The sequence below is a fragment of the Anas acuta genome, chromosome 24 (genome assembly GCF_963932015.1).
Source record: "Anas acuta chromosome 24, bAnaAcu1.1, whole genome shotgun sequence".
In the NCBI taxonomy this organism is placed as follows: Eukaryota; Metazoa; Chordata; class Aves; order Anseriformes; family Anatidae; genus Anas; species Anas acuta.
This window is the reverse complement of record NC_089002.1, coordinates 6,571,022-6,596,270: the sequence shown is the minus strand read 5'-3', so window position 1 is coordinate 6,596,270 and position 25,249 is coordinate 6,571,022. Positions and strand designations below refer to the sequence as shown.

The 25,249-nt window shown below is 54.7% G+C and overlaps 1 protein-coding gene across 9 annotated transcripts in view; it reads right to left on the bottom strand.

The window, feature by feature from the left end:
* PLXNA2 (plexin A2) overlaps positions 1-25,249 on the bottom strand; it is a 147,325-nt gene that overhangs the window by 66,659 nt on the left and 55,417 nt on the right. For 3 of the 9 annotated variants that reach the window (XM_068660400.1, XM_068660401.1, XM_068660399.1), the window contains exon 4: positions 18,690-18,824. In XM_068660400.1, the coding sequence (XP_068516501.1) occupies positions 18,690-18,824 (135 nt within the window). The other 6 variants (XR_011089847.1, XM_068660405.1, XM_068660406.1 and 3 more) reach the window with 6 other exon arrangements.

Here is a 25,249-nt window from a genome sequence, read left to right as displayed (position 1 = left end):
GCCCTTAGAGCTGAAACGGGAACAGCCAAACTGGAACCTGCTGCAAATCTCTGCAGTACGAGGGACAGCAGGGACAGCAGGGACAGCAGGGACAGCGGCCATCCCCTGGGACCTGCTCCCAGCCCAACCCATAGGAATCCCGTGCTGGTAGGCACCCACGGGAAGCTCCTGCACTTGATAACTCAGGACAAGCAACCTATGGGAAGGTTTTTAGGGAAGTTTTTCGAGCAGACACGCTAAAAGCCCTGCGCTGTGATAGCAACTGGGAGCAGGAAAACCCTGGAGGGGCTGGGGGAGCCTTGCCGGGAGCTCCCCGAGCGCTTCCAAGCGACGGCCTCGCTCCGAGCAGCTCCGTGCAGGTCTGGGGATGCTGCAGGCTCCAAAGGTGTCAGCTCAGCGTGTGGCAGGGAAGGGAGCTCCGTGCTCTGAGGTGCAGCCATCTCGATCTGTTCTGAAAGCCCGAGATCTCGGCGCTGTGTATCACAGGCGAGCTCCGTGCCTGCCGCCTGCGATTGCCTTCAGCCGTCTGTTTTTCCTCTCTCCCTATAAAAACCACATGCCAGACAGCAGAGGCCCCTTCCCCCAAGCTGCTAGCCTAGAACTCATGAATTCAGTTAAGTTGTTAAAAAGGATTGTGGCAGGCTAAGATAAAACAGAGGAGTTTAAGATGACAAACAGACTCCTAAATAGGATTAGAGTCTTAATGAAAACAGTAATGAATGGATGAGGCAACCAAATATTACCCATTAATATTAGACAGATAGATTAGATCCCTAGGCACTGCATTTAAAACCGACATGAAATTACTTCAATTACTCCGCATTGATAAATAACAAGGCCATATTTACTGCCGGAGCACATTTCCTCCGCCCTCCCCCACGCTCGCCTTGGCTTATCCTTCCCCAGAGGAGAGCAGACCACCGAGAGGCTGGAAAAAATGCATCAGGCTGGGAGCTTCCCCCCCTCCCTCCCTTCGAGGAGGCCTCCAGCAGGCAGCAACTCCAGCACAAACACCCCAGGGCACCTGCTGCCCAGCACCAGGCCCTCAGCACCCCTATTTCTGTGCCGAGCAATCGCTGCCCATTCACTCGAAGCCCGGTGCTCGCAGCATCCTTCCTGCGTGGAGATGCGCTCCTGGTGCTTACAGCTGCTCAGCATCCCCCCTTCCACACGGGGAAGGTCAGATTGACCTGATCAGAAGGCTCTTCTAATGAAGAGATCATAAATGGGTGATTCCTGGGTGCTCGGTGGCATTTACGTGCTAATGGTGAAAGGCAGCGCTGCTGAGGGTGGTGGCCACACGAGTCCCTCGTCCTCGCACCCCAGCCTCCAGCCCTTATGGAGCTGAGGCCGGCCATCTGCCTTCTGGGTTCAGGAAAGCCCCGGAGAGCAGGCTGCTGCCCAGAAAAGCTGCAAAGCCTCGTTTCCAGCCCTGCTGCCTTGGATTGCAAATTTCGGAGCCTGCCAGAGCTCAGCGCATGGGTGGGAGGGAGCGGGGTGAGCAGGGCCCCTGCGCTCAGAGCTGGGTGCTGTGCTCAGAGCTGGGTCACAGCCTGAGCTTGGCAAAAAAAAAAAACCTCAATCAGCCTCATAACTCACCAGCAAATGAGACAAATATAGAATATCTCATTTTAGAGGTACGAAAGCCGCCTGCAGAAGGAGTGCAGAGCAAATTGCCAGCAGTATGCCAAGCGCAGAACCTGAGCCCAAACCCCAAACCTTGCTTGGGCCATCAGCTGCCTCCCCCGGGGCTCTCCCAGGGGAGCAGAGGAGGGGAACGACCCCGTCCTGCCCCTCGGGGTGCTCCGCCACAGCTGGGAAATCCTGCTGTGCCCGTGTGTACCACGCAGATATAAATCAGCTTCCCAGAAAGGCAACAAGCCCCAGCCGTGGTGCTTTCCCACCCTGAAACGAGGGGCACGGCAGCAGCAGAAAGACGGAGGAGGGCGCAGAGCTCTTCCCACAGCCCAGGGGACGGGTGACCTTTCCAGCCCTCTACCTGTATAAATCTTATTTAATGAAATAAGGAGAAAAAAAAAAAAAAAGAATAAATGAAGGTTAAATCACTCCCTGCAGCAGATTTACATCGAAAACAAAGCCTGCTCAGACAGCGGGGAGTTTACACAACAGCCCCTTCACATTCCTGTCCCCAGGCCGGGGGTGCCTCCTGGCCAGCGAGCCGCAGGGCGGGCGATGGGCGCCCCGGAGCCGCCGGCAGGCTGCCAGGAGAACATCGCTCATCCAGGGCTTGCTTGGACACACAATTAGGGCTTTCGGTAGGTCCCAGGTCATAGCACGGTGGTTTTTCACCCATCAACCCTTCCCCACAACATCCCTGTTCTGTGGGACCTGCCTTTAATTCTCGGTGCCAGCACCACGCCAGCGCTCCGCACACCCACGTCCCCTCCCTGCGCCCCGCAGAGCAAACACCGCTGCCCGGGGCTCGGAAGCTCCCCGGGGACAGCAGGAAAACCAACCAAGGGCCCCTGTTATGGAAACACAAGCTGCCATCGCTTTACAGCCAGAGAAAGTTAGGCAAAGAGTTTGGCTTTCATCTCCACCTGCGTTTCCTTGGGCTGCTGTTTTGCTACACGGGAGAGGCAGAATCAAAGAGCAGCTCTGGGGCTGCGGCACTGCTCCGACGGCAGGCGGAGGCAATTCAGGCTCCGAGCTTACAAAAACTTCAGGATTGCTGCATTAAATGTTCCCAGAGCTGCCCTGCTAAGTCACTTGTCCCCAGAAGCCATATCAGGTCCTGCTGTAAACAGCTCCTTTGACATCAGCTTCTCACTGTCCGGGTTCAGCACTCAGAACAGTGGCATTTTAGGCAAATAATGCCATGAAACGATTTCTGCTCCATCGGAGCCTGAGGAAGTTGTGCATACATTTCCATAAATCTCGCTGGCATCAGTGCAGGACCAGCCCCGGCAGGCTGCAGGGGGATCCTGCCGACTGCCGTGGAGTTTACCGACAGAACAGCTCCGGGAGCAGCCGCGGGACCGAGCAGGCTTGGGCTGAAATCACAAAATAAAGTGGTTTGCATCAAAATCGGTAGTGCTCGGCTTGCAGCAAGGCTGGAAGCAAGGAGGAAGGACCTCAGAGCCCCCAAAATGAGGAACTGGATGCCACGGTCAGCCAGAAGCACTGACGGGAGCCCAGCAAGAGCCGGCCTCTGAGCAGGGAATGCCAAAAACCTGCGAGGGTGCACCAGGAGAAGCACTGCCTTGGCTCCTTATCACGTGAAAGAGACCATTCTCCCAGTGCTCCCAAGCAAGATTTACTCTCTGGCATTGTTTTCCAGCAGGGCTGGAGAAGAAAAGATCCCCCAGGAGGCAAACCCCAACCCACGCCAGGGCAGCAGAGGTGGCTGGGGAGCGAGGCTCTGCTGGAAGCTGCAGGGGAGCAGCTGCTTGAAGGGCATTTCTCCACGGGGTCCTGGCAAGGGACAGGGTTAATAGGCCCACTCCATGCGTGACCTCTCTTCCCTCTCTCCGAGAGCTCCTAATTACTGAGCTAAAGGGAGAGGGGCAGCCCGCGGCACCAGGCAGACCCCGCTGCCTGCGCCTGCCCTTGCTGAGCCGATCGATCGCAGCCCGCTGGCCACGGGAAGCCTTCTCCCACGGGCAGAGGCTGGGGTCAGCAGGAAAGGCAGCTTCTCCCACCCCACCCGCAGCCAGAGAGAGCTCAGCAGGGCCAGAGCCACCCTGGAAAAAATGGGAGCATCAGCGGGTCCCTTCCTCCAAAAAGCAGGGTGGCTCGGGGAGCCATGAATAAATGATGCCGCTAATGATAAGATGCCTGCGCAGCCCAGCGCGGTGAGGGAGCAGAGCGATGACTCTATTTCTGATGCACCGGCTGCCTGACAATTGGCAAATGAACCTCTGCAGTTATCTGTTTCCCCTCTTTATTCTTTTCTCATAAAACTGGCAGGAACAGGGGTAGGAAAGAGGCGCTGGCGGCAGCTGTGTTCAGGATGAAAAATGAGCAGCACGCGGACGGGAGGCAGCTGGAGCCCCGAGCTCGCTGCTGAGCGCCCCGGTACCCCCGGGCTCTGCTCACTCTGCTTATTTGGTTATTTCCCCATCTCGGTGGATCCTGAGCTTAACCCTTGCCTCGCTCCTTTGCTGCAGTAGGGCAGAGCAGCAAAACCCACGGGGTCCTGCTGCTGTGCCTGGTAAGCACAGGCACCCGGCACAGCCCAAATGGCAGCGCCGTACCCGTGTTTGTGCCCTACCCAGCAGCTCGAAGAGGGGCTGAAGCCCTGCAGGAACGGCCAACGCACGCACACAGAAATAACAGAGCACAGCTGCTCCCAGAAGCAGATGAAACATTGCCTGTGTTTTATAGAGGAGGGACAGGAGCTGGTGGAAGAGCTGCGCAGTGGGGCACGGCGTGAGGGCTGCGCCCCTGGGTGCGCTCAGTGAACCTCCAGAGCTCCTCATCCACAACCCGAGCAGCAGGAGGTCTCTGGGTCATGGCCTGCACCAAGGGGCCCAGAAACATTTGGGGTACCCAGTACCGGGGCCAGTGTCGAGGTGCTGAGTACCTGTGCAGCACAGCACCCCTCTCCTGCTGGCCATGGCCACGGCGCTGGAGCTCCTCTGACTCGCGGCTTTCCCCTGTCCCTGTCCTGACAGCATCGCCCCTCGAGTGCCTGGCCACTTGCCACCCCTGGCACGCACGCAGACAAGGAGGCCACATTTTGTTTACCCTCCCTGCTCCGCAGAAAGCCCGGGGCTGCCCGGGGGACGTGTCTGGCCACCCACCTTGAAAGGGCTCCCACGTGGCCAGCTGGCCGCGGCGCAGCGGGGTGGGCAGCCCCGCATCTGCCCGCTCCCAACAGACCCGGGCGCTGTGCTCCGCCACAATGCGCCCTTTGTTCCCAGCCCTGGCGCGTCCTCGGGTGTCAATGACACTGGAAAGGTCTGACTGGCCCTTTCTGTTTGTTTTCTTGGCACACGCGAGCATCGTTTAAATAGCCCAACCTCAGCTCTGCCCCGCACCTCGCGTGTGACCGATATTAGTATTCAGCAGCAGCCTTGCCCGGAGAACGGGCCAAGCGGGGAAGGACGGCTCCCAGCCCCTGCAGCTCCTGCGGGTCCCCTCGGCACCTCCCTGCCTGGCCGGGTCCCAGGAGAGCCCTGCACGTCCCAGGGTAAGGGGTCCTGGCTAGGAGGGCTGCGGTGTGGGGATGTCCCCATGCAGGTGGGCGCCTTGGGACGCTGCTTTCCCTCGGGGACGCTGCACCCTGGGCTGGGCCAGAGGCTTTGCTGCAGCCCCTGAGCCCCACTGCAGCCCCCCAGCCCCTCTGTGTTGGCTCCTGTCCATAGGGTCACGAAAGACTTCGGCACACTGCAGCACTCACACACCACCAGCCCTCGATTCCCCCTCCCGTGAGCCATCTCAGGGTTCTCCACTTGTTTAAACACACCAGAAACCTGCGAGGGAATTCACAGGCATGACCGGTGTGTGTAATTGCATAGAGCCTGGAAAATCCAAAGCATTTGAATGCCCTAAGTAGCTTTAAAGGTCACGGAGTCGTATCATTACTGTTTTCACAGCCTGACCGTGGTCCTACTGCTCGTTTGCTCCAGAAACACTGCCGTAACCTCGGCGGCTTTTTGCTAAGTGCTGCTCTCCAACTGCATTGTGCTGTCCTTGCCAGTCAATTTTCTGCTACTCTATCACTTTCCCATTTGTATATCATTACATACGGCTGTCAAAAATATAATTTAAGAACCTGACCACCAGCGTGAGAAATGAACCCTCCTAAATATATCCCAAACTCTCCAGTTCTGAAAGAAAATGAGCTTTAAGCCTTTTCCCCAAAGAAGAAAACCGCTGTCCCATGGCAGGCACCAGCATCACGCCCCAGCACACGGACGAGGTCTTTGATCACTGCAATGACGAGGGAGAACGATAAAGCCCCAAAGAACATCTCAGGAGCTCACACAGCATCAGGAGGGAAGAAACAAGGAGCTGCCACAAGGCAAGAAGGGGACACGAGGACAGGTTCCCCTCCCCGTGCCATTCACCAGCTGGCTCAGCGCAGGCTCGTGCTCTCCCAGACACCGAGGAAAGCACCGAGTCCTCTCCGGGTGACAAGGACACACCAACACGGGAACAGGAGGGTTTGCCCTTTCGCAGCAAATTACAAGAAAATTTGTATCATTATGGCACGGTTATATGGCCATTGCATAGCACTCATTTCTTCCTCCTGGAACAGAAAGCGTCGCCAAGGACCTGGAGCTCCATCAGAGACACTAACCCGCAGATACAGCCAGCACTGCTGCAGCTTCCATTTTTTGGAGGCTTTTCCATGAGTGACTGAGTATCTGCCTCCTCCTTCCCACTCTTCCCTCTTCTGGCAGCTTTGTATGCCCAAAAACGAGTGGGAGAACCTTACTGAGCTGGAGGCAGAGCGGGGAGCCACGGGCACTGCCAGCACCGCAGCACGAAGCCGCCCCAGGGGCTTTATGTGAAAAGTTTGTGTGAAATGCTGGAACGCCGGCAGCTGCAGCACGGAGACATCGCCACAACTGCCCCTGACAGCTCTGGCTGCTCCGATTTCTTCCAGCATCCTTGGAAGCTCGGGGGCAAATTCGCCGCTGGTGTAATGCTTCAGCTCATTTCGAGAGATCTGTGCCGAGCCTAGATTTGGCCCTGCATATTTTTCTCCTGAGCCCAGCAATCAGCAGTGGAAATAATTTGCTGTTTGGCTGCTCTGATGTTGCCATCGTTTGTGCGTATCAAAATGACAAAGACATCAGGCCCTCAAAGTCCGATTGAAGAATAATTGGAAATCCAAAGTGGCACTAAATGTTATTTTCTAAATAAAATGCATTCAATTACAGAACATTGAGGCCATAAAGCATTTAAAAAGCTTAGTTAGAGCAGGAAAAAAACACAAGCATTCGAACCTTCAGAGACTTCATTATATGCACAGGATCCCCTCTATTCTTTGGGACAGGCAGGAGATAAAGAGAATGCAAAACAATGCAAATACTTCCAGCAGCCCGCGCTCTCCCAGAAGGGCCTGGATGCTTTCTCACTCGCCGGTTTTCATCTCAGCTGTTGCGCACAGCTTCCCCTGCTGCACACTGCGGGCTGTGTTCTCACACTTCCATGACAGACAGGCCCAGCTGACTTTGCTTCCACCAGCACCTTTTGTTGCAGGAGCGAATTTCCCAGCTTGCATTCACGTTCAGAGAGTTTATTCCGTTAAAGCGAGCGCTCGTTCCTGAAATGCTGATGGCCTCCTGTGCTCCGCTGGCCCCTCTGCCATCCTGTGTCTGGCCACAGCAACGCAGTCCTGCAGCAGCTCCCTTCGTGTGCTGCCCAAATGCCTGAGGAGCTCAGGTTGAAGCAGGGATGTCCCTGGCACCGGGCGCTGCCCTCCAGCCTTGCCGGCTTGGCCAGGTCTTTGCTCTGCACAGCAGAAACCAGCGGGCGCTTGGAGGACGCACAGCGAGCGGAGAGGGGAGAAAGATCCCCTGCACTGGGCAAGGAAGAGAGATGAAACAAAAAGCAGGGGACAGAGAACACGTTCCTGCTTCAGCGTCTGCAGCGAGATGCTGCAGGAAGAGGGCAGGTTGCAGGGATGGGCTCTGACACCGGGGGTCAGAGATCTCCACCAGCACCCACGGCAGCGCGCCCCGGGGGCTCCAAACCAGCCCCGGAGCTGCAGGGCAGGGACACGGCGGCACACACAGCCCGGATCCCAGAGATGGAGCCTGCGTTACGCGAGCTCTGCTCTCTCTTTATATTAATAACACCAATAACACAACAGATGCACTCCAAACTTGAGCAAACAACATAATGGCCATCAAGCAGAAGGGACAAAGGCCATCGTATTTCACGCGGCGGGAGCTGGTAAACCCTCGCTTCGAGCAGGGAAGTCGCAGCCAAACAAACATGACCCCAAGTGGAATCTATGGCTCTGGCAGGCACAGCCTCAGCCTGCACAAACAGGGAAAGATGAGATGCATTTATCTCAGATACTTCGTTTCAACAGCTTTCCTTAGCAGCTCCGCTCCCCTGAATTAATACATATTGCCGAGCAGGCTGCGGAGCGGGCTCGCAGTGGGGGAGATATAATTATTTACACGCCTGCTCCCCGCTTCCGTATGAGGATTAAAGACCAGGTGAGATTTCTTTGCACACTAGCTTTTATTTTATTTTTATTATTATTTTTTTTTTTCCTTACGAGGAGATAATTGTCACTGGAAATCACTCAGGTGCAGATGCAACAAATTGCTGACCCGCGGCTGATCTCGGAGAGCCGCGACAGCATCTCACCTCCACCAATAAATACACGGCCGCGCAATGGGGGAGAGGGGAAAACAGCCTACACAGAGCCGAAGATGGATTTATTCCAGCCTCTGCTATAAGGCTGAAGGCTGGGAAGCCAAATCCCTCTCTCCCAGGGTTTCATTAGCTGGGAATGGCTTTCTAACGAGATTTACACAATCTTGCCCGGAGCCTACACATTTTGCTCTGCACCCAGAGACAATAACAACAGGGAGCTAAGGAGGTGCCTTCTTTTTCTCTGGTCACCCATAATTCAGGACTGTTACGCTGCTGCCATCAATGTGATTACACAGAGTGCAAAAATAAAATCAGAACGTGCCCTTCTATAGCATTAAGTCTCCAATTTCAACTGACCCAAGCCAGGAAAATTTATAGTTATGGGGACCACGCTCAGTCCATTAAGGGAGGAGAGGAAATTGCCAGCTGGGATCCCGATGACATCCTCACCTCTCCTAGCGGCGTGGCGCCAGGCACAGGAGGGCTGTGGGGCGCCCAGACACTGCTCTCCTCCTGCCAAAACCTGCTGCTGGAACGGGATTTCTCTGCACTTGGGTGGGGGCAGCCGAGCTGAGCCCCACTGCGCCTCTGGAGGGGCAGAAAGCTCTAAGCTCACCTCCCCATTACGTGCTTGAAGGATCAAAGCCTTTTGCTGGAGCTGGGTGCAGCTTTCTGGAGTGGGGTACCCTTTTCTGACCCATTCCCATACCAGGTTTAAATCCCAGCCCCCTGATGTCCAGCTTTGCAGCAATGCTTCTCCCAGGATCCAACTGTCCCTTGCCTTCACCCTGCTGGGGACTGAGGTCGCCCTCTCCTCTCCGCAGTCGCAGGAGTGCTGTTTCTGGCACAGTTTCTCCAATAATGCCGTTCCAGCGTGGTCAGCTCTTTTTAAATGGAAAGGGTTTAAGCAAATTCTTTTTGTGGGCAGGATGTCTGCTTGCTCACACAAAGGCCCAGCCACACGAGGAGGAGTTATATTTTAACACCCATCCTCCCCTTGGATACCTCCCCCCAAAAATAATAATAAAAAAAAAACACTTATCACCATGTTCTTATGGAGATATTAATAGCAGCCAAGACACTGACAGTTGCCTGCCTGTGAGTCACTTCTTAAGGGGCTGGGGAAAAGCCTGCAACTGGGGCTGGTTGGGAGACAATGGAAATATCATTCAGGAGCTGCAGCTCTGAACAGCACCCTCACCGTGGCAGAGGAGATACGAGATGCTCACACGTGTGCAATGTGTATCCCATGCAGCTGGGGCTACCCCGGGTGACTTGAAGATCTTCTCAAGCCCCCTCCACTGCTACAACCTTCGTATTCCTCTGAGATGAGATTCCAAGAGGTCTTCCATCTCGATTATTTTGGAAGCACCTCAGATGCCTTGATGGTCACCACCAGGCCCCTCCGTGCCCACCCCGTCCAGCCCCCGCGATGCGCTCGCAGCGCTCCAGCTCTGTGCACTCGACTCCACTGCCACTTGAAAGGAAAGATGAATACTAATTAAGCAGCCATAAGGGCACCGAGCAGACAAATATGTGTTGCAAGAGAAACTGGATAGACACTCTCTGAAGTGGAGCCAAAGAGAAGGGGAGGGAATGTGTCATTGTTTTTGGTGGCAGAACTTCAGAATAGCGCTCATCGCTTTAAATATGTGCAGAAACCAAACCCAAACCAGCCCTATATGAGCGTGCTGGACGTCCCTTACTGCCCTAAAGCCTTCCTCCTCCTGCAATGTACATAGCTGCCCTGCCCTCGGTGCTCTGTGCACAGCGTTTCGCTGCACCCGCAGGCTGGGCACCGTGCGATTTCCATGCCAACTTCCAGCACGCTGCGAGGTGCCCGTGCCAGCTCCTCAGAAACTGAGCAGCCCTCTGGGCTGCAGTCCTCAGGCTGCGAGGGGAGCTGGGATCCAAGCACGATCTTTTCCTGCCACCTCTTCAATTAAAATCCCACAAACCCTCCCATTTTTGCCCGAAGGTGGGCAGTGACGGGAAGCAGACTGGGTTATGGAGTAGCCTTGCCTCCCGGGTCAGCCCAAAAAAGAGCTCACGCCTGGAATGTTAATGGGTTCTTATTGATCCCCAGGGAGCAGCTTGGCACCAAGAGGCACACCAAGTCTTGGTTGAAACTCAGAAAGCTGCCACAGATGGATCCAGCTGCTGCTCAGCCAAGCCTCAAAATGCTGCGGGTTCCTGCCCCTCGCAGCCGTGGCACAGGACGGGGACCCTGATCCCAGCGCTCAGGAGCCAGCCGGTGGAGCAGCACCACGGCCTCAGCACCGACGTTGCTCATGTTGATGAAGACCCCATAAGCTCTCCATCACTTCAGGCCATGACTGGAGCCTTCTCTTCCTAAATCCAGCTCCCTGCGACTATGGAGCATGGAACTTCCCCGTGATGAAATGAAGGACGGTGCTTTGGTGTGGGAGCGGGGACTGGGGAGGTTTCAGTCCAATCTCTTCCTATGCCATATATTTCCTGGGTGACTTCGGGTAGGTCACGCAGTCTCTCTGTGCTTCAATTCCTCATCTCAGACGTGGTATTGCTGCTCCGTCTCATAGGGCTTTGGGGAGGAGCAATCTGTTAGCAGACAGCAAAACGTTCAGCCGCTGCTGCTTGCTGCAGGGCAGCCGGGGAAAATTCAGCAGCCGTGATAACTGCACAGGTAGGTGGGCACAGAGGGAAGAGACCGGGCGATCAGCAGCCTCCCAGGGCAAGGAGCTCTTCCTAAGCTTCACGGTACTAAAATTGAATTATTTTGCACCCTCACAGAAGCCCTCGGGCCCCACTGTTGGGAGCCCAGCAGCGGGCACCCGCGGTGCTCCCCCTGCTCCCAGCCCCAGGGCGAGGGGAGCCGGCGTGTTTAGTCTGCCGGGCACATTCCTGCACACTGCTAAAATAAATAGAGGATTATTAATGGAGCTCCTTTTCCTCACTAGCGTCGCCCAGAAATGCCAGAGCTATCGCACGGCTCCGCGGCGTGGGGCCAGGTCGCAGCAGCCGTGGGGCAGGGGGGCTCCTGCTTCGGGCAGCCCCATCCAGGAGCTGGGGGGGAGCTTCCAGCCTCCCCAGGCAAAAGGGGACCCACAGCAGAGGGGCTCAGGACCCTCGCTGGGGACGCTGACCCAGCCCAGCCTCCGGAAAAAGGCTTCCAGCGAAGCCCCCGCACCCTCCTCCGCACACAGGTTCTGGCACGCTCCAGAAAAATCTCAACATCTTCGCCACAGCGAAGTTTTTCCCTGTCAAAATGTTTCCCCTGGAAGAGGAAGGAGGAGGGAAAGGCAGAAGAAAACCCACAAACAGTTGTTTTTCTGCTTTGCAACCAGCCTGAACTTTTATATTTAGTCCCAGCTTGAAACACATCACAGCCATTTCCCCCGGGGCAGAGCCATCGTTTCCAAGCTCTCTGGAATCTGCAGCAACTTTTTCTTTTTGTTTTTCCCCCTGAACATTTCCAAGCTTTTCAGATATTTTGGTGGGAATTTGGTTTTGAAGCTGCATACTTGTTTGTGCCGTGGTGCCAGCGGGACCGACCCAAGGATCCCACTAGGTCGGCGCATTCAGAGGTTTGGGCTGGAACCCAGTCTGCATTTTTCAGCCCTGCTCATTTTGGTGTTATTGCAGGAAACCACGTTTATAGCTGCATTTCCCCCCCCCCGATCTGAAACAAAAAAATGACAAGTACTGTAATTGGACTGTAATCCTGAGCTGGCCAAAACCCAGCCGAGCTGATTTCGCAGAACTTTTCAGAATCTTGAAAGCAAAAAAAAAGAAAAACAGCCAAAGATGCTTGGGTTAGGAGCCGGGTTGACCCGAACTCTTTAAATCCTTCTGTCCCTCGAGCCACGGGGCTCAGGGTGAGGCTCAAGGAGGAGCCCGGAGCCAAGCGTGGTGCGCTGGGGGCAGCTCTGCCTCTCACCAAGGGGGGGCCTGATCCTGCCCAGTGCCACGCAGTGCTTCTGCAGCCTGTGTCCGTGGCAGTACTGTGTGAGCCGTGTCCTTCCTAGCACCGTCCTCGCTCATCGGAAGAGGATTCGGAGGGGCGAGCACATCGCCCACGCTCCCTTCCTGCAAACTTCAGGATAACGAGGGCGACGCTCCACACCGCGGCCCTTTTTCCATTTCACCCTTGGCTGGATCATTTTATGCATCTATTCCCTGTGCTAATTCAAACTAATTAAAGTATAAAATAGAATAATTTGTGCAATTTCAGCGCTCCCCTCGCCATATTGTGAGTGATGTTTCCTTTTTGTCAGCGCCCGGTGTGAACAATTCCCCTCCTCGCCGGCTGAACAGCCGCCAAACTCATTTGCTGAAGACCAACTATTGCAGGAGCCAAGGAAGGGGGGGGGGGGGAGCAAAGACTTCTAAAAAGCTCTGATAGAAAGAAGAGGAATCAGAGGTTTACTGGTAAATTTCATAGCCGAGCACTTTCTGAAATGGGCAGAAATTACAGATTTCTCCTTCTAGTGATTTTCTGTCTCGGGAACGCAATTCTCTCCCTTCTCTCATTACTCCTGTTAAGGAGACCCGCGTCTGCCTGTCCAAACACGCAGATTCAGCAGCCTGCTGAAGAAGACACAAGTCCAGAGAGCTCCAGGCATCGCCAGGGTCCCCACTTGCAGTGGCCGGAGCAGTCCCGAGCAGGTCTGACCATGCCCTGCACAGAGCCCTTGCCAAAAGTCACCCGAGTCCAAAGGGGGGCAAAAAAGAAAATCCAACAGCTCAGCACGGCCCCTGAATTGCTCAGTCTGGTCCACAAACGTCACCACCACGCACAGAGATGCACCAGAAATCCCAGCTTGCTTTTCAGATGGCAAGGTTTGACATTCACTTGTTGGTCACCCACCTGTCCCACACCACAAAGCCACGGGGATGCGCAGAAACCAAAGGCACAGCAAAGGCCGTTTATGGGGTTGTTCCTCACCCCATTTGTCCCCTTACAAATGCCTGATGCACCGGGGCTCTGAGGAGGAGGACCGGTGTTTCTGTGGCTGTGTACGTGCACGCAGGGAAGTTCTGGAAGTATTTCAGGACTGGGGTTGCCTGTCTGAAAATTAAACAATAGGGCTGCGGATTAGGAGGAATTGGAAAGGGAAGCAAATACATGGGAACCCTGTGGCTGTGACTGGCAGGGGAAAAAATAGACTAATACAAAGCAAAAACAACACAAACTAATCCTGGGAGCAAACCTAGCAAGCACTTGACAGGCACAATGACGCGAGCAGTGTCTGAAACACATCTCTTACAAAACCAGACCCACTGACCCCAATGGTGAATTTTTACATTGGGGTGTTTTTTACTGCATCTTTCGGGAAAGCTTACCTTTCAAGCATCTGTTACTCCAAAGACCTCTGCACCCTTGAAATCCTGGGCGTTTGGTGCTTGCACATAAACCTCAGAGGGCTCCAGGGTGTTCCTGGGGCCAGGCACCAACATCAGAGCTGCAGGCTGCCAGCAGGGCAGGGAATGGAGGCAGCACGCTGCCCCACCTGCCTGGGCTGGGGCTTTGGGGTCAACTGCCATTAATTAGAGCATCCTTCGTGCAGGTGGGTATGGTTAATGATCGCAGAGACGTTTTTACCTGAATTGCTTAATTACTCCTAATTGAGCATGGGGAGAGCAAGAAGCCTGCATCAGCTCCTGTGTTTTAGGACAGTGGCACGAGCAGGTGCTGCAAACCCCTCCGTGATGCTCCTCGGGGCCAGCAGCAGCAAGGACCATGCTGCTCGCCCTTCTTGCCACGGCGTGAGGGGAATCTTTAGGGGCCAGCATTAATCTTTGCCATGTCTCAGTGAGCAAGAGGCAGAAGCACTGCTCTGCTCACAGCTCTCTGCCCCAGGGGCTCCGCACAGCACCCAACAGGAGTATCGGTATCACAGCAGCCAGGAGGAATCGCCCAGGTTCTTGCTCGAAATCAACAGAAAGTCAGCCCAAATCCTCCTTGTCTCTCCCCAAAAAGCAGAGCCCGAGGGCAGCGCTGCTGGGGCCGGGCAGAGGAGGGGCAGCCCTCGGGCAGGGAGATCGTGGGGGGCCCGATGCCCAACTGCATCCAGTGGGGAGCCAAGGATGGGTGGGTGGGGGGGTGGGTGGATGGGTGGATGGATGCTCCCACACCTCTTGGGCTGCTGCAGAGTTCGTGGAGCTCTGCTCTGCTAATTGACTTTACCTGCATTTCGGTGGGTGATTAGCTCCTATTATCTCTGCCACGGGAGCGGTGAGGTTCCCAGTCACGGAGCAGGATGCTGCTCTGTTACCTAGCGTGTAAAAGCGGAATGAAATCATCCCCCCGTGGCAGAATTAATCGCTGAAGTAGCTGCAGATGAGCTCAGAGCGATGCTTCGGAGGTGATGAAACTCACAAGGATTTTGGGGGCTGCTTACAGAAGATGCGTTTTGCATTTGCAACGCTGCGGCCACGTGCCTAATTAGGGAGGTGCTGCTTCACCCGGCGGGGAACAGAGACGCATCCCGTGACCTCAGTGCCTTATCAAAGGGATTTATGTGATGAGAACAAACAAGTTAGAGAGCATTACATTAGCTGGGAAAAAAAAAATAAAAAAAAGAAAAGAAAAGCTGGAAAATGAAGAAGGAAAAACATGTTGTAGTGCAGGCATGACTGCAGGTAGGGAAAAAGCAGTGACAGCCCCCAGGGCTGGCTCCCCCACATCTGAAGGCACCTGGGAACCCCTCCAGTGGGTCCTGCACCCAGAGCCAGGCAGCTCAGCTGCCAGGAGAGCCCACGGTCAGCGTCTGCAGCTCTGAATTCAGGAAAGAGAGAGACCTGGCCTGGCCACGCTCCTCTGTACTGGCGCAGAGACACTCCTTCCAGCAAGCCCTGCGGTATTTTTATCCCACGGTTTTAAATTTCGTGTTTATAGCCCTTGATTAGGTGCTGAAATCTTCTGGAGACGGCAATCCCTGCCCCGATGCCTGCCGTGCTTTTGATTGAGCCTCCGCTCGCTCCCAGATTAAAAATAACAAAATTCGCTCTTCTATCAAGAGCTGCAAAAATCTTTGGCCCCGGTTCCTCTGTCGCTTATATAATCCGTGTGCTGAAGTGGGCCCAGCGCTTCCAACAGGGTTAACTCGCGGCTGCTGAAGGTGTACGTGGGAGCGAAACCAAACCTCCTGCACACGCAACCAGCGCTGCGACAGCTTGAACTTGTGCAGACGGCAGAGATGGAGTGAAAAGGGGCTGCAGCCTCCGAGTCTTAAAATTGCACTTGTCCTGCGGACCTTACTTAATTGAAGTGGGCTGAGATTTCCTACATTAAAAATCCCCACCTCCTTCCTCATGCACTGACAATGAATGCTTCAGGACTGAATTACAGAGCCGCTTTGTCAGAACACAAGCAGTATTTCTCAGAAAGCAAGGAAATCCTATTCCAGCCCCGGCACCCCCGGAGCCCTGCTAACACCCCACATCTCCCACCCAGCAGCACCTCGCCCTGTTCGAGCCTCGCGCAGCTTGTGGGCAGAAATGGTGTTTGCCTGCTAGAGCAACGCTGAGAAATGGATTTCTGTTTTAAATAGCCAGGGTCAGAATCGCATTTCTTTTGCCACAAGAGCTATTTGAAGCCAGGTGCAGTGGGAAGAGAGCCTGTAAAAGCTCCTAATGAGCACTCTTAAATCATGTGGTTAAAGGACTCGGAATAAGTGGCTGGAAGCAAAGTTTCTTTATCCTCCTCTCCCCCGGACTGGGCTGTGCAACTGTTGCTTCTGTGCTTTGTGGGAGTGAAATCAAATGTCAAATATTCTGCTTTGGAAGAAGTTGGCAATGAAACATGAAAGGCTCATGGAGAGCTCAAAAGGACTGTGGATAAATTGGAGAGAACACAGACAGGGCTGGGACAGGAGCCAGGGGGAGTGCGGCAGGACTGAGCACACAACCAGAGCTCCAGATTTTAGGATAAAGCAACCGCTTTCCCCAGCACAAAGCTGATCCTAGCTGGTGCTAGCATGGAAGGAAGACGGGCGTGATACAGAAATGACACGTATGCTTTGTGCTGGGAAGCATCTGCCTGCACATCGCAGCCCGGTGTGTGCCCGTGCGTAATCGCCGTCCACGCAGCGCATCGCATCCCTGCTGCCAAACACCCCACAGACACACAGAGCTCGGGACCCGCTGCCGAGGGGAGCACGTTGCCTTGCTGAATCTCACAAAAATACACTGTTTGTGAAAGATATGTTTTGCCCCAGGCATATATCCTATTTCTTTCCCAGCAGATACTCAAAACGACAGGCTCTGGACAATCCTCCCCCACCACGGGAACGCAGCGCTACGAACAGCTGCTGTGCGTGTCGTTCTGCTGTGGCAGGATTTCATTTTATTCCAGATTTCCAGCCTCCACAAGACATTTTTGCTGTGTATTTTCAGTCCTTCTACGGGCACTTCCCACTCTTTACAGCCTCAGATCTCACCACCCGGCGGACCTGTCTCCTTTTCTCGGGGCTGACCCCTTTTCAGTCACCGCGCTCCTTTACCACGTAGCGCTTAGGAAAAAAAATACATCCCCCCCTCTGTTCTGCTGAACAATCACATTGCCGGGAGTAGGGCGGTGAGGGTCACGGGAGCTGACAAAATCCATATGTAACAGCGTGCTGGGGTTTCTGGAGGCAAAGCTCACAGCTCCACCAGGGCAAAGGGCTGGGGACCGGGAGCACCAGCCCCGTGCCAGGAGCCTCCCCCTGGGCACAGCCGTGCCAGGGCCGTGGCGTGAGGTGGAACTGGTGTTCCAGGAGTATTCTATTCTTTGCTAAGTCTCTTCACATCTTTTTGTTTAACAATTACACAAATTAGCACTTTGGTGCATATTAAGATTCTCGCGCCTCATAAAGGATGAGCTGGAGGTGCTCCCGCTCGATTTTCCTCAGGAACTGTTTCGGATGCGTGTGGGATCGCCTCCTCCCCGGTACGAGCACCAGGAGTATGTGGCTCCTGGAGAAAATGACCACGTTAATGTCTTAATCAAGTCTTGATTTCAAAGTTCGCAGAGATCCTCGTTGTCACCATCTAATCCAAGCTGAAGCTGGGATGGGATCCTAAATGTGTGCCTGTTCGTGGCAGCTTCTGTCACTGGGCTGCTAACAACAAGCCCATTATGGCTTCTGTAACCACAGGAATTCACCCGGTTCAGTCTTTTAGCAGGGAGAAGATTCTGCACTCTTCTGAAGTGCTCATTCCCTGGCTTTAAGTCACTTTATAGCCAAGGAAAATATTTGCCTTTTTGTTCTGCTTTGCTACAGGTTGGTAAAACCACTTTGGAGGAGCAGCAAGGCCCCTGCTTGCTCCCTGCCTCCACCAGCAGGTCCCAGAGCTCTTCCCACTGCTGCCTCCCCTCACATCCCCCTCGGGGCAGGATGAGGGAGCACAGGTATCTGTGTGCTACCCACCAGCAGCTGAGGAAGCTCCCAGTGGTTTAACTCACCACAATGGAGGTTAACTCACCACAACGCTTTAACGGCATCCAGACGGCTTCGGATGTCACCCTGCTCTGTCTCCACCACCCACAAGGCCCCAGCCCCATTAATCTGAATTACACAGCTGTGAGTAATGGCCAATAAAACGCTCAGCAGCCAGTGAACCCAAAAGCCTGGCTCAGTGCTCGGGACTCCTCGCGTTCGCCTGTCTCGGAGAAGAAACCAGAAGACCCCAGATCCGCCGCAGCTGAGGCCCCGCGTTATTTACATTGGGCCGGCTCCCTCAGCAGCAGGCTCCCGTGCACTGCTGGCCATAAATTTCCATCATAATCATTTTGGTTTTGCTTTCCGCAGCCTGGTCCCTCTCTGCGGAGCAGCAGTTTATCCTGCTCATAAACAAGCTCAGAGGAGGGGCTGCGGGGACGAGGCCCAGAGACAGCAGCACAGCCACCCAGCTGCAGCCTCCTCCCGTGGGAATCTCAGGGGGGTCGCTTCTTGTCTTAACCTAACGGTTTTGACGATCCCCAGCAAGAGTTTGTGTGGGTTTCTCTGCAGAAATCCCCTTTTGGGAACGCGAAGCTGCCTCTGTCCTGCAGAGTTCAGCCGGTCAGGATTGATGCATGTGGATGGTTGCACTGAACATGTGAACAGATTCACACCACCTCTGTCTTACATGCTAAGAAACACTACTGACATTTTCCTCGTACCATCATGGTGTAACATAGGAAAAAACCAACTCCCTTACTGCAGACGTTGCTTGCACAGCTCCTGCCCACACCACGCTGGGTCCCACCTCCGACTGGCGTTGCTCACCCACAAACATTACAAACACACCAGTAAATAAAAAATAAAGCCACCATAAAGGATGCTCAGACAAAGCTGCTACCACATCACCCACGCCAACCCCATCCCCTGCTCCAGCAGCACCAGCAGCCACGTGGAAGGAAGCCGGTGCCCTACCTGCCGCTCCGACATGACGTAGAGGTACTTGTGGTCCACGGAGAAGGCCATGTCTCGCAGCACTGGGCTCCCGTCCTTGAACACCGTCACCATCTCGTACTGAATTCCACCGTGGGGAGGGCCATCTGCTCGGATCTGGAAGAAGCACAAATGATTACAGGTGATTTCACGGCAGCCAAATGCAGATTTTGGTTTGGGGGTGGAGGGTGAAGGGAAGAGGATGAGGTAAGGAGAGGGAGCTCATTCCAAATCTCAGCTTGGGACCTGGAGGCAGAGCAAAGAGCTGGCAGGCAGCACGCACAGGAGCTGTAGGAGAGGTTCCTGTCATTTCCCCAGCCCCTGAGAAGGAAGGATAAATATTTGTGCCATGAGGTGAGCTTACAGGCTGTCCTCATGCCATGACTGATCACGGGCATCCAAGAGCAACAGGGACTGCAAGGCAAGCTTTTTATGCCCTCCCCAAACCAAACGACTGCAGGACTCCACAGGCAGCACAACTGGGCCAAATTACCACACAGGTGATTTTCTTTTCTCCAGGCACACAGGGAATGACACTCAGACAACCACCAGTGCCTCTGGCTGCCACGGGAGCTTCCTCAAACCCCATCTCTTAACGCCTGGTAGCTGCTGCCGCCGTCCTGCTCCTTCCGAGCACGCAGGACTCGGCGAGGAGCAAGCAGCCCAGCCTCAGTGCTGAGCGAGCAGGGAGCTATCACAGCAGCCATATGGCCGCTCACTCCGACGGGCTCTGAGTACCAAACCACCCCACGGAAACACCACTCCCTGCTCCTGCAGGGAAACAGCCCAAACTGCAACAAATCCCAGCGCTGAGCGGCTGCTGCTGAGATCGTGCCATCTCTTCCAAAAGTTAATAATTCATGGCCTGGGGAGCCGTGTGAGGGGAAGGGAGGAGGATAAACAAACAATTTACATTGTCTTTCCTACCAGGATTTGCATATTTGAAGAGCCATTTGATTGCAACACGGTGTCTACATCGCTGCGCACGCCGCAGGGGGAGGTGCGGCTGTGCCCGGGCAGGTGCAGCCACCGGTGGCCCCACGCTGTGGGGGGGGACACGCTGGGGACCCCCAGTCCCCAAACAGCCTCCGTCCCAGAGGTGCCACCTGCTGAAGCTTTGCTCCAGGCTGCTGTGCCGGGTCCCCTCGTGCTCTCGGTTACTCGTGCCTGGCTGCTGCACGGAGGCAGAGGCGCGAGGAAGCTTTGGCTAAGTCAGAGCTGGGTACGCAGATGCAGCTCTTTTCTGGATTTCTCTCCTTCCTCATTACCTTCCAATCTGATTTTTTTGTGGTACACAACAAGAGTAACAGGAGGTCTGGCTTGACACCCATGGCCAGATCCAGGGAGCCTCCGGCAGGGTTAAGCCGTCAGCCCAAGACTGCCTCAAAAGCCCTGAAATTTCAGATGGGAAAATGCAAACAGGGTCAGATCCTGCTTGAGTTACACCTGTGCCAGTCAGACACCTCGCAGTCCCACACCTGCCTGTGCTGAGGACGTGGGGACACCACGAAGTCACCCGAGGAATGAGCAGCAGGGACAAGCTGTCAGGGACACAGCTGCTGCCATGCAACCCCCTGGTTATTGCCAGACAGGAATGGAAATGCCAGACACGAAGGATCAGCAGCCTTTGTAAAAAACAACTGTTTTCCACAGTTCCCTCGGGGGCACCGGCAGCTCGTTAAATTGAGCTTCTTCCTAGTAATGAGGTCAGACAGGGCTAATAAAGAGAGATACCACTGGACAAGCCTCGTGCAGGCCAATTCCAACTGGGAATTGCGGCTTTGGGCTGGAGGCAGGAGGACGTCCAGGTGAGCTGGCCCCACACGGGGAGCCTGGCTGGGTGCAGGATGCCCCTTCCCATAGCCTGGCACCCACAGCTGACCCTGTTACAGCACGTCCTGGTGGCCACGGGGGCTCTGGTGCTCTGCATGGGGCTGTGAGCCCGGTGTCTCCCCTGTGCCCCCAGCCCCGTGCCCGGTGAGACGGGGATGAGATGCGCCCGCTGATGCCCGGGTGCTCCACTGCCTGGCTTCCTGAGGGCTCGGTTTCCATGCCAACAGATGATGATGTCAGACGGGAAGAATGATGATTCCTGCGAGTGAGGAAGAAGAAAGGGATCATCTCCGCAGCAGGAAGCTTCTGGTTGACGTTTGGAGAGAGAAATGATTCCCCTGCCCAGCTCACAGGTGTGCTTCCAGCGCCAGGCAGGAGCGCATCCAAACACGGTGCCACGGACACCGGGAAGATGAGGGGGAAAGCTTGAGACAGACCCAAAAGGTGATCTTTGTTAAGGGTCTGGGGCTCTGGGGGAGCCTTCCCACCTCTGGCTGTGTGGGGCGGCGGTGCCCAACCGACCTCCCTCAGCTGCTCGACCCCTGCCCTGTGGCAGGGCAGCGGTGCAGGCTGAGCTGTGCAAAAAAAACACCCCATGTGCTGAGGCAGAGCGCGTTTCAGTTCAGGAACCCACCGTCCTTCCACGGCACCGCACAGACGTCGGCCTTTAATACCCCCACAATACAGGCAGCACACATAAGCTCTGCATTATCTTAGGAGATTAGCAAAATACCACATTGTGCCGTGGATCTGTAGCAGGGGAGCACCCCTGGTGATAAGGGTACGAGCTGTTCAAGGCTGTGGCGTGGAGCTGCAGCGCGTGCCTTGTGCTGAAGTTTCGGTTCTTTATTTCGCCTGGCCTGCACCAGAACTAGAAAACATTTGGATTCCGTTCCAGGTCCTCCCAGCAGGCTCCCATTAGAAGACATTGAATCTCTTTGTAGGAACTTTCCATGATTAAATTACCTGTCTGCTTTCATTATTAGTGTTTCAATGAGGGTGGCTCTCGTGATGAAACGCTCGGTGCCAGAAAAACAGCTCGATAAGTCCATGCCTGCAGGGACTGATTCCCCAGCCCAGATGCAAGGTCACCCGTCACCTCCCCGAGCCTCAGGACGTCCCCACGGACACAGGCACCCGACGGGGAGCGGATCCCAAAGCACTGCAGTGCTGCTGCCCTGGGGGAACCTCACCAAACGTGCTGGGTGGGCACCCGAGGTGCTGCCCCTCACCACGCAGCACCAGGCGCCGGCTGCACGCGCTTCCCTTCGCCTTTTTGTACCGAACGGTGACAAAGCGAGAAGCCCAGCCAACCCTGCAGCCTTCAGACTGCTCCTTTCGTGCTAGGATTTCTCGCCCTCCAGGGCAAACACCATCAAATAGCGTTGTGTTTGTGTAAAATGGACGTTCCTAGTAGAGCTCTATCGGCGCCGGGAATGCGCACTGGAGCGTTGCTGCATCTCCTGCCTGAAATAGAAACTGGAGGCAACAGCAACAGCCCTCGCTACCGAGGTGCATCTCTGCAGAATTGCCACGTTTTTTGCCGTTTAAGGCTGCACGTTTCAGCTCTTGGGCATTTCCCATTAAAACTCCCCATAAAGCTCTAGGATGGATTTCTTGCTTCAGTGCTGGAAATTTAGCAGAAAGACTGTCACTGGCAGCAGGCTTCTGAGGCAGGCTGGAGCACAGCACAGCTTGGACAGCCTTCACCTTCCTCCTTCTGTCCCTGGTTCTGTGGGGTTTTTCCTGCCTCGACCTGGCACTGAAGGAAGTTTCCACAAGCGAGAGACTCGGGAGAGCAAAAGCTCCCCAAAGACAGGACAAGATAAATAAATATCAGTCCAGATTTTCTGTGCGCGCCTCCACCAAATAATCTTTGCAGAAGGGATTTACATTTACTAATCCAATTTAATTAAACTAGGCTATTCCACGAGCACATCAAACCGAACAGGAGGCGAGATGCAGAGGCTGATCAGCCCCTTTTGCTCTCCCCCCCGTACACATTTCCCTGCAGCATCATCACACCACACGCAGCCCATGCTGCTGCCCGCGCCTTGCTGGTCCTGCATCGTCTGCCTCTGACACCCACTGAGAAAAAAGCACAGCAGTCTCCAGGAGGGGAGAACACGGAACAGAAACTGCAAATCTCTAGACAAGAAGCTTCCAAGAGCCCTTCAGGCCCTCTGTGAAATTCTTCTGTGCGTAAAGTACCTCTCGAATTCCCCCTGAGCACCGCTGACATCAGGTAGTGGTGGGATGCTCCAGGGAGCTGGGTCGGAGCCATTTGCAGGTCATTAATAAACCAGAGGAAAGCTGAGCGATTTGCTGGGCATGGAATGGTGAGGCCATGGTGGATTTGGGATCCGAATCTGCTAATGCAGGTGTGGGGGGGTCCTGGGCACCCCCACCATGTTCCCATCTACATGAGGAGAAACCCAGTGCCGAGGAGCCAACCTGCCCTGCACGCACCTCCTGCTCGCAGGAACAGCAGCGTGATTTAGCTCCCTGCTCTCCACTTGGGAAGTCTCCCCCTTGAAATTAAAGTGAAATAGTAATCCCATTAAGTATCTTTCCTTAAATCACGGGTATGTCCGTGAGGAAGTTAATGACAGCCCTTACATGAACGTTCCAGTTAAATCAGCATATCCAATTAACTTCATTACCTGGAGGCCCTCTCACATCCCAGTCTCTTTCTCTCCTGTCACATTTTCTTTATGCATTTTTCCCAGATTAGGATAGAAGGCATCTGTCTTGGTGGGCATCACCTTTATTTTTACCCCACAGACAGTGCTGGGAAGCCTTGGCAGAGGGGTTCACTCCACAAAGTCACGATGCTGCCAGGCTGCGTGGTTTGTCCCAGAACAGCTCCCCAGGACCAAAACGATCTCGTCTCCCTGGGAGCAGAAAACCCATCCTCTCCAGAGTTACACTGACTAAACATTAATTACACTCATTAATTGCCATTGGGGTGCCCTTACACAACTCCTCAGGATCACCAGGGGAGCTCTGCATGGTGAGCCCTGGCTGTGCACAGGCTTTGCAGGGGCATTGCAACCAAAATATATTTTTTTTTGAGTACTGACCACCGGTACCACGACCATTCCTTAAACTGACACGGGCAGAGACCTTTCTTACAGAGCCCCAGGCAGTGCCCCAGCCCAGGGCAGCTGTAGTTAGGGGAGGGACAGCGAGCAGGTTGGGTCCCGTGCCCCAAGGGAACAAACCAGCGCTATCCAGCAGCCCGGTAGCATCACATTTAGTACTTGGGGGCAGCTCCAGGTGTGAGAGGACCTCTGCCCCATCCTGCTCTGCAGCTCCCAGTGGTGTCCAGAGGAGCCCTTGGTCCCTGCCTGCAAGCAGCATGGCTACGGGCATCAGTTTGTGCCTTGGGAAGGGACGGGGGAGAGGGGAGTGGGAGGGCTGGGAAGCTCATCTGGTAAGTGGGGAGAGGAGGTAATGAGGTGTCGGCACAGCACAGAGCTGTGTGGTGCAGGGGGAAGGCAGGGGGGGCTCCATCCTGAGCTTTTTCTGATCAGGCTTCATGACCCAAATTATTTATAGATCTGAGGTTTCGGCGCATTCCATACTCATGTCAGAAATGTCTCCGTGCATGTGTCTTTTACACCCACATGTGTTTCACAACTCTTCGGCTTTGGAAATGTGTGCTAAGTGTTCAAAGCCACTACCTGGGAAGCGGCAGCTCCCCGGGGAAACAGCGAGTCAGAGAAACCAGCGGGCTAATTGGAGAGGAGCTCGGGGAAACGCTCCCGGCCTCCCCAGGCTGCCCCGCGGGGAGGAGACGTGCAGGTGGCACGAGCACCCACACACACAGCACAGTGCAGAAACTCCAGCCCCGTAATGAAGCTGCACAAATTAACTCACAGCTCCGGGGTTGAAGTTGCACTAGGGTGGAGAGCTGGGCCCAGGAACAAGGCTTTCTGCTTGTCCAAGCCCCACAAGAAGGCTGCGAGCCTTCTGCCCAGATCCGGCACAGGCAGCTGAGGTTTAGAGACCCGAAAGCTTTCAGTCTGATGGTTTTAAAGAGTCTGAACCCACCTAATGGGAAGGCAAGATATGTTAAAGGCAAAACCAAAAGAAAAAGCTGTCCTGGGAGAAGAGCAAGCTCAGACCTTCCCACCCGCAGGTGGAAAGAGGAGCTTGGAAGAGGGGTCACCCCTTCCCCAAATACCCTGCAGTCCCCTCCCTGCCCCTCTAATGACTTCCAAAGGCAAAAGCAGGCGGCTGCTGGGTTGAAGCTGCTGCTCAGACATCACGCCTGGGGCCATCACAAAGCCTAAGAGAGATTGCCACTGAAGCTGCTCTCCCTCTCTACTGAGCCCTTGTTTCCTTCTTCCATCCTCCTGCTCCCTCCACCCTTCTGGAGAGCTGATCCTCTGAGATAAAACAGGGAGGCTGCTACAGAGGCACCATGCAGAGACTAATCAGCAGCCCCCATGTCTTTAATTTATTACTGCATGAGAGGCTCGTTTAGAACAAAGCTGCCGGTTCGGAAGATCATTCCTCTAAAAGACTTTTTATTTGAAAAGCTGTCAGCTCACACCTTGTCACAGCCCCACTTGCAGCAGCAGAACTTTAACAGTGTGCCACCTCATGCAAATGAGCTGCTAATTAATTAAGTAGTATTCTTCCGGGGATGGATTCATTAGAACGGAATTTGGGGAGGCTGTCTGGGTAGCTCGTCTTCCTCT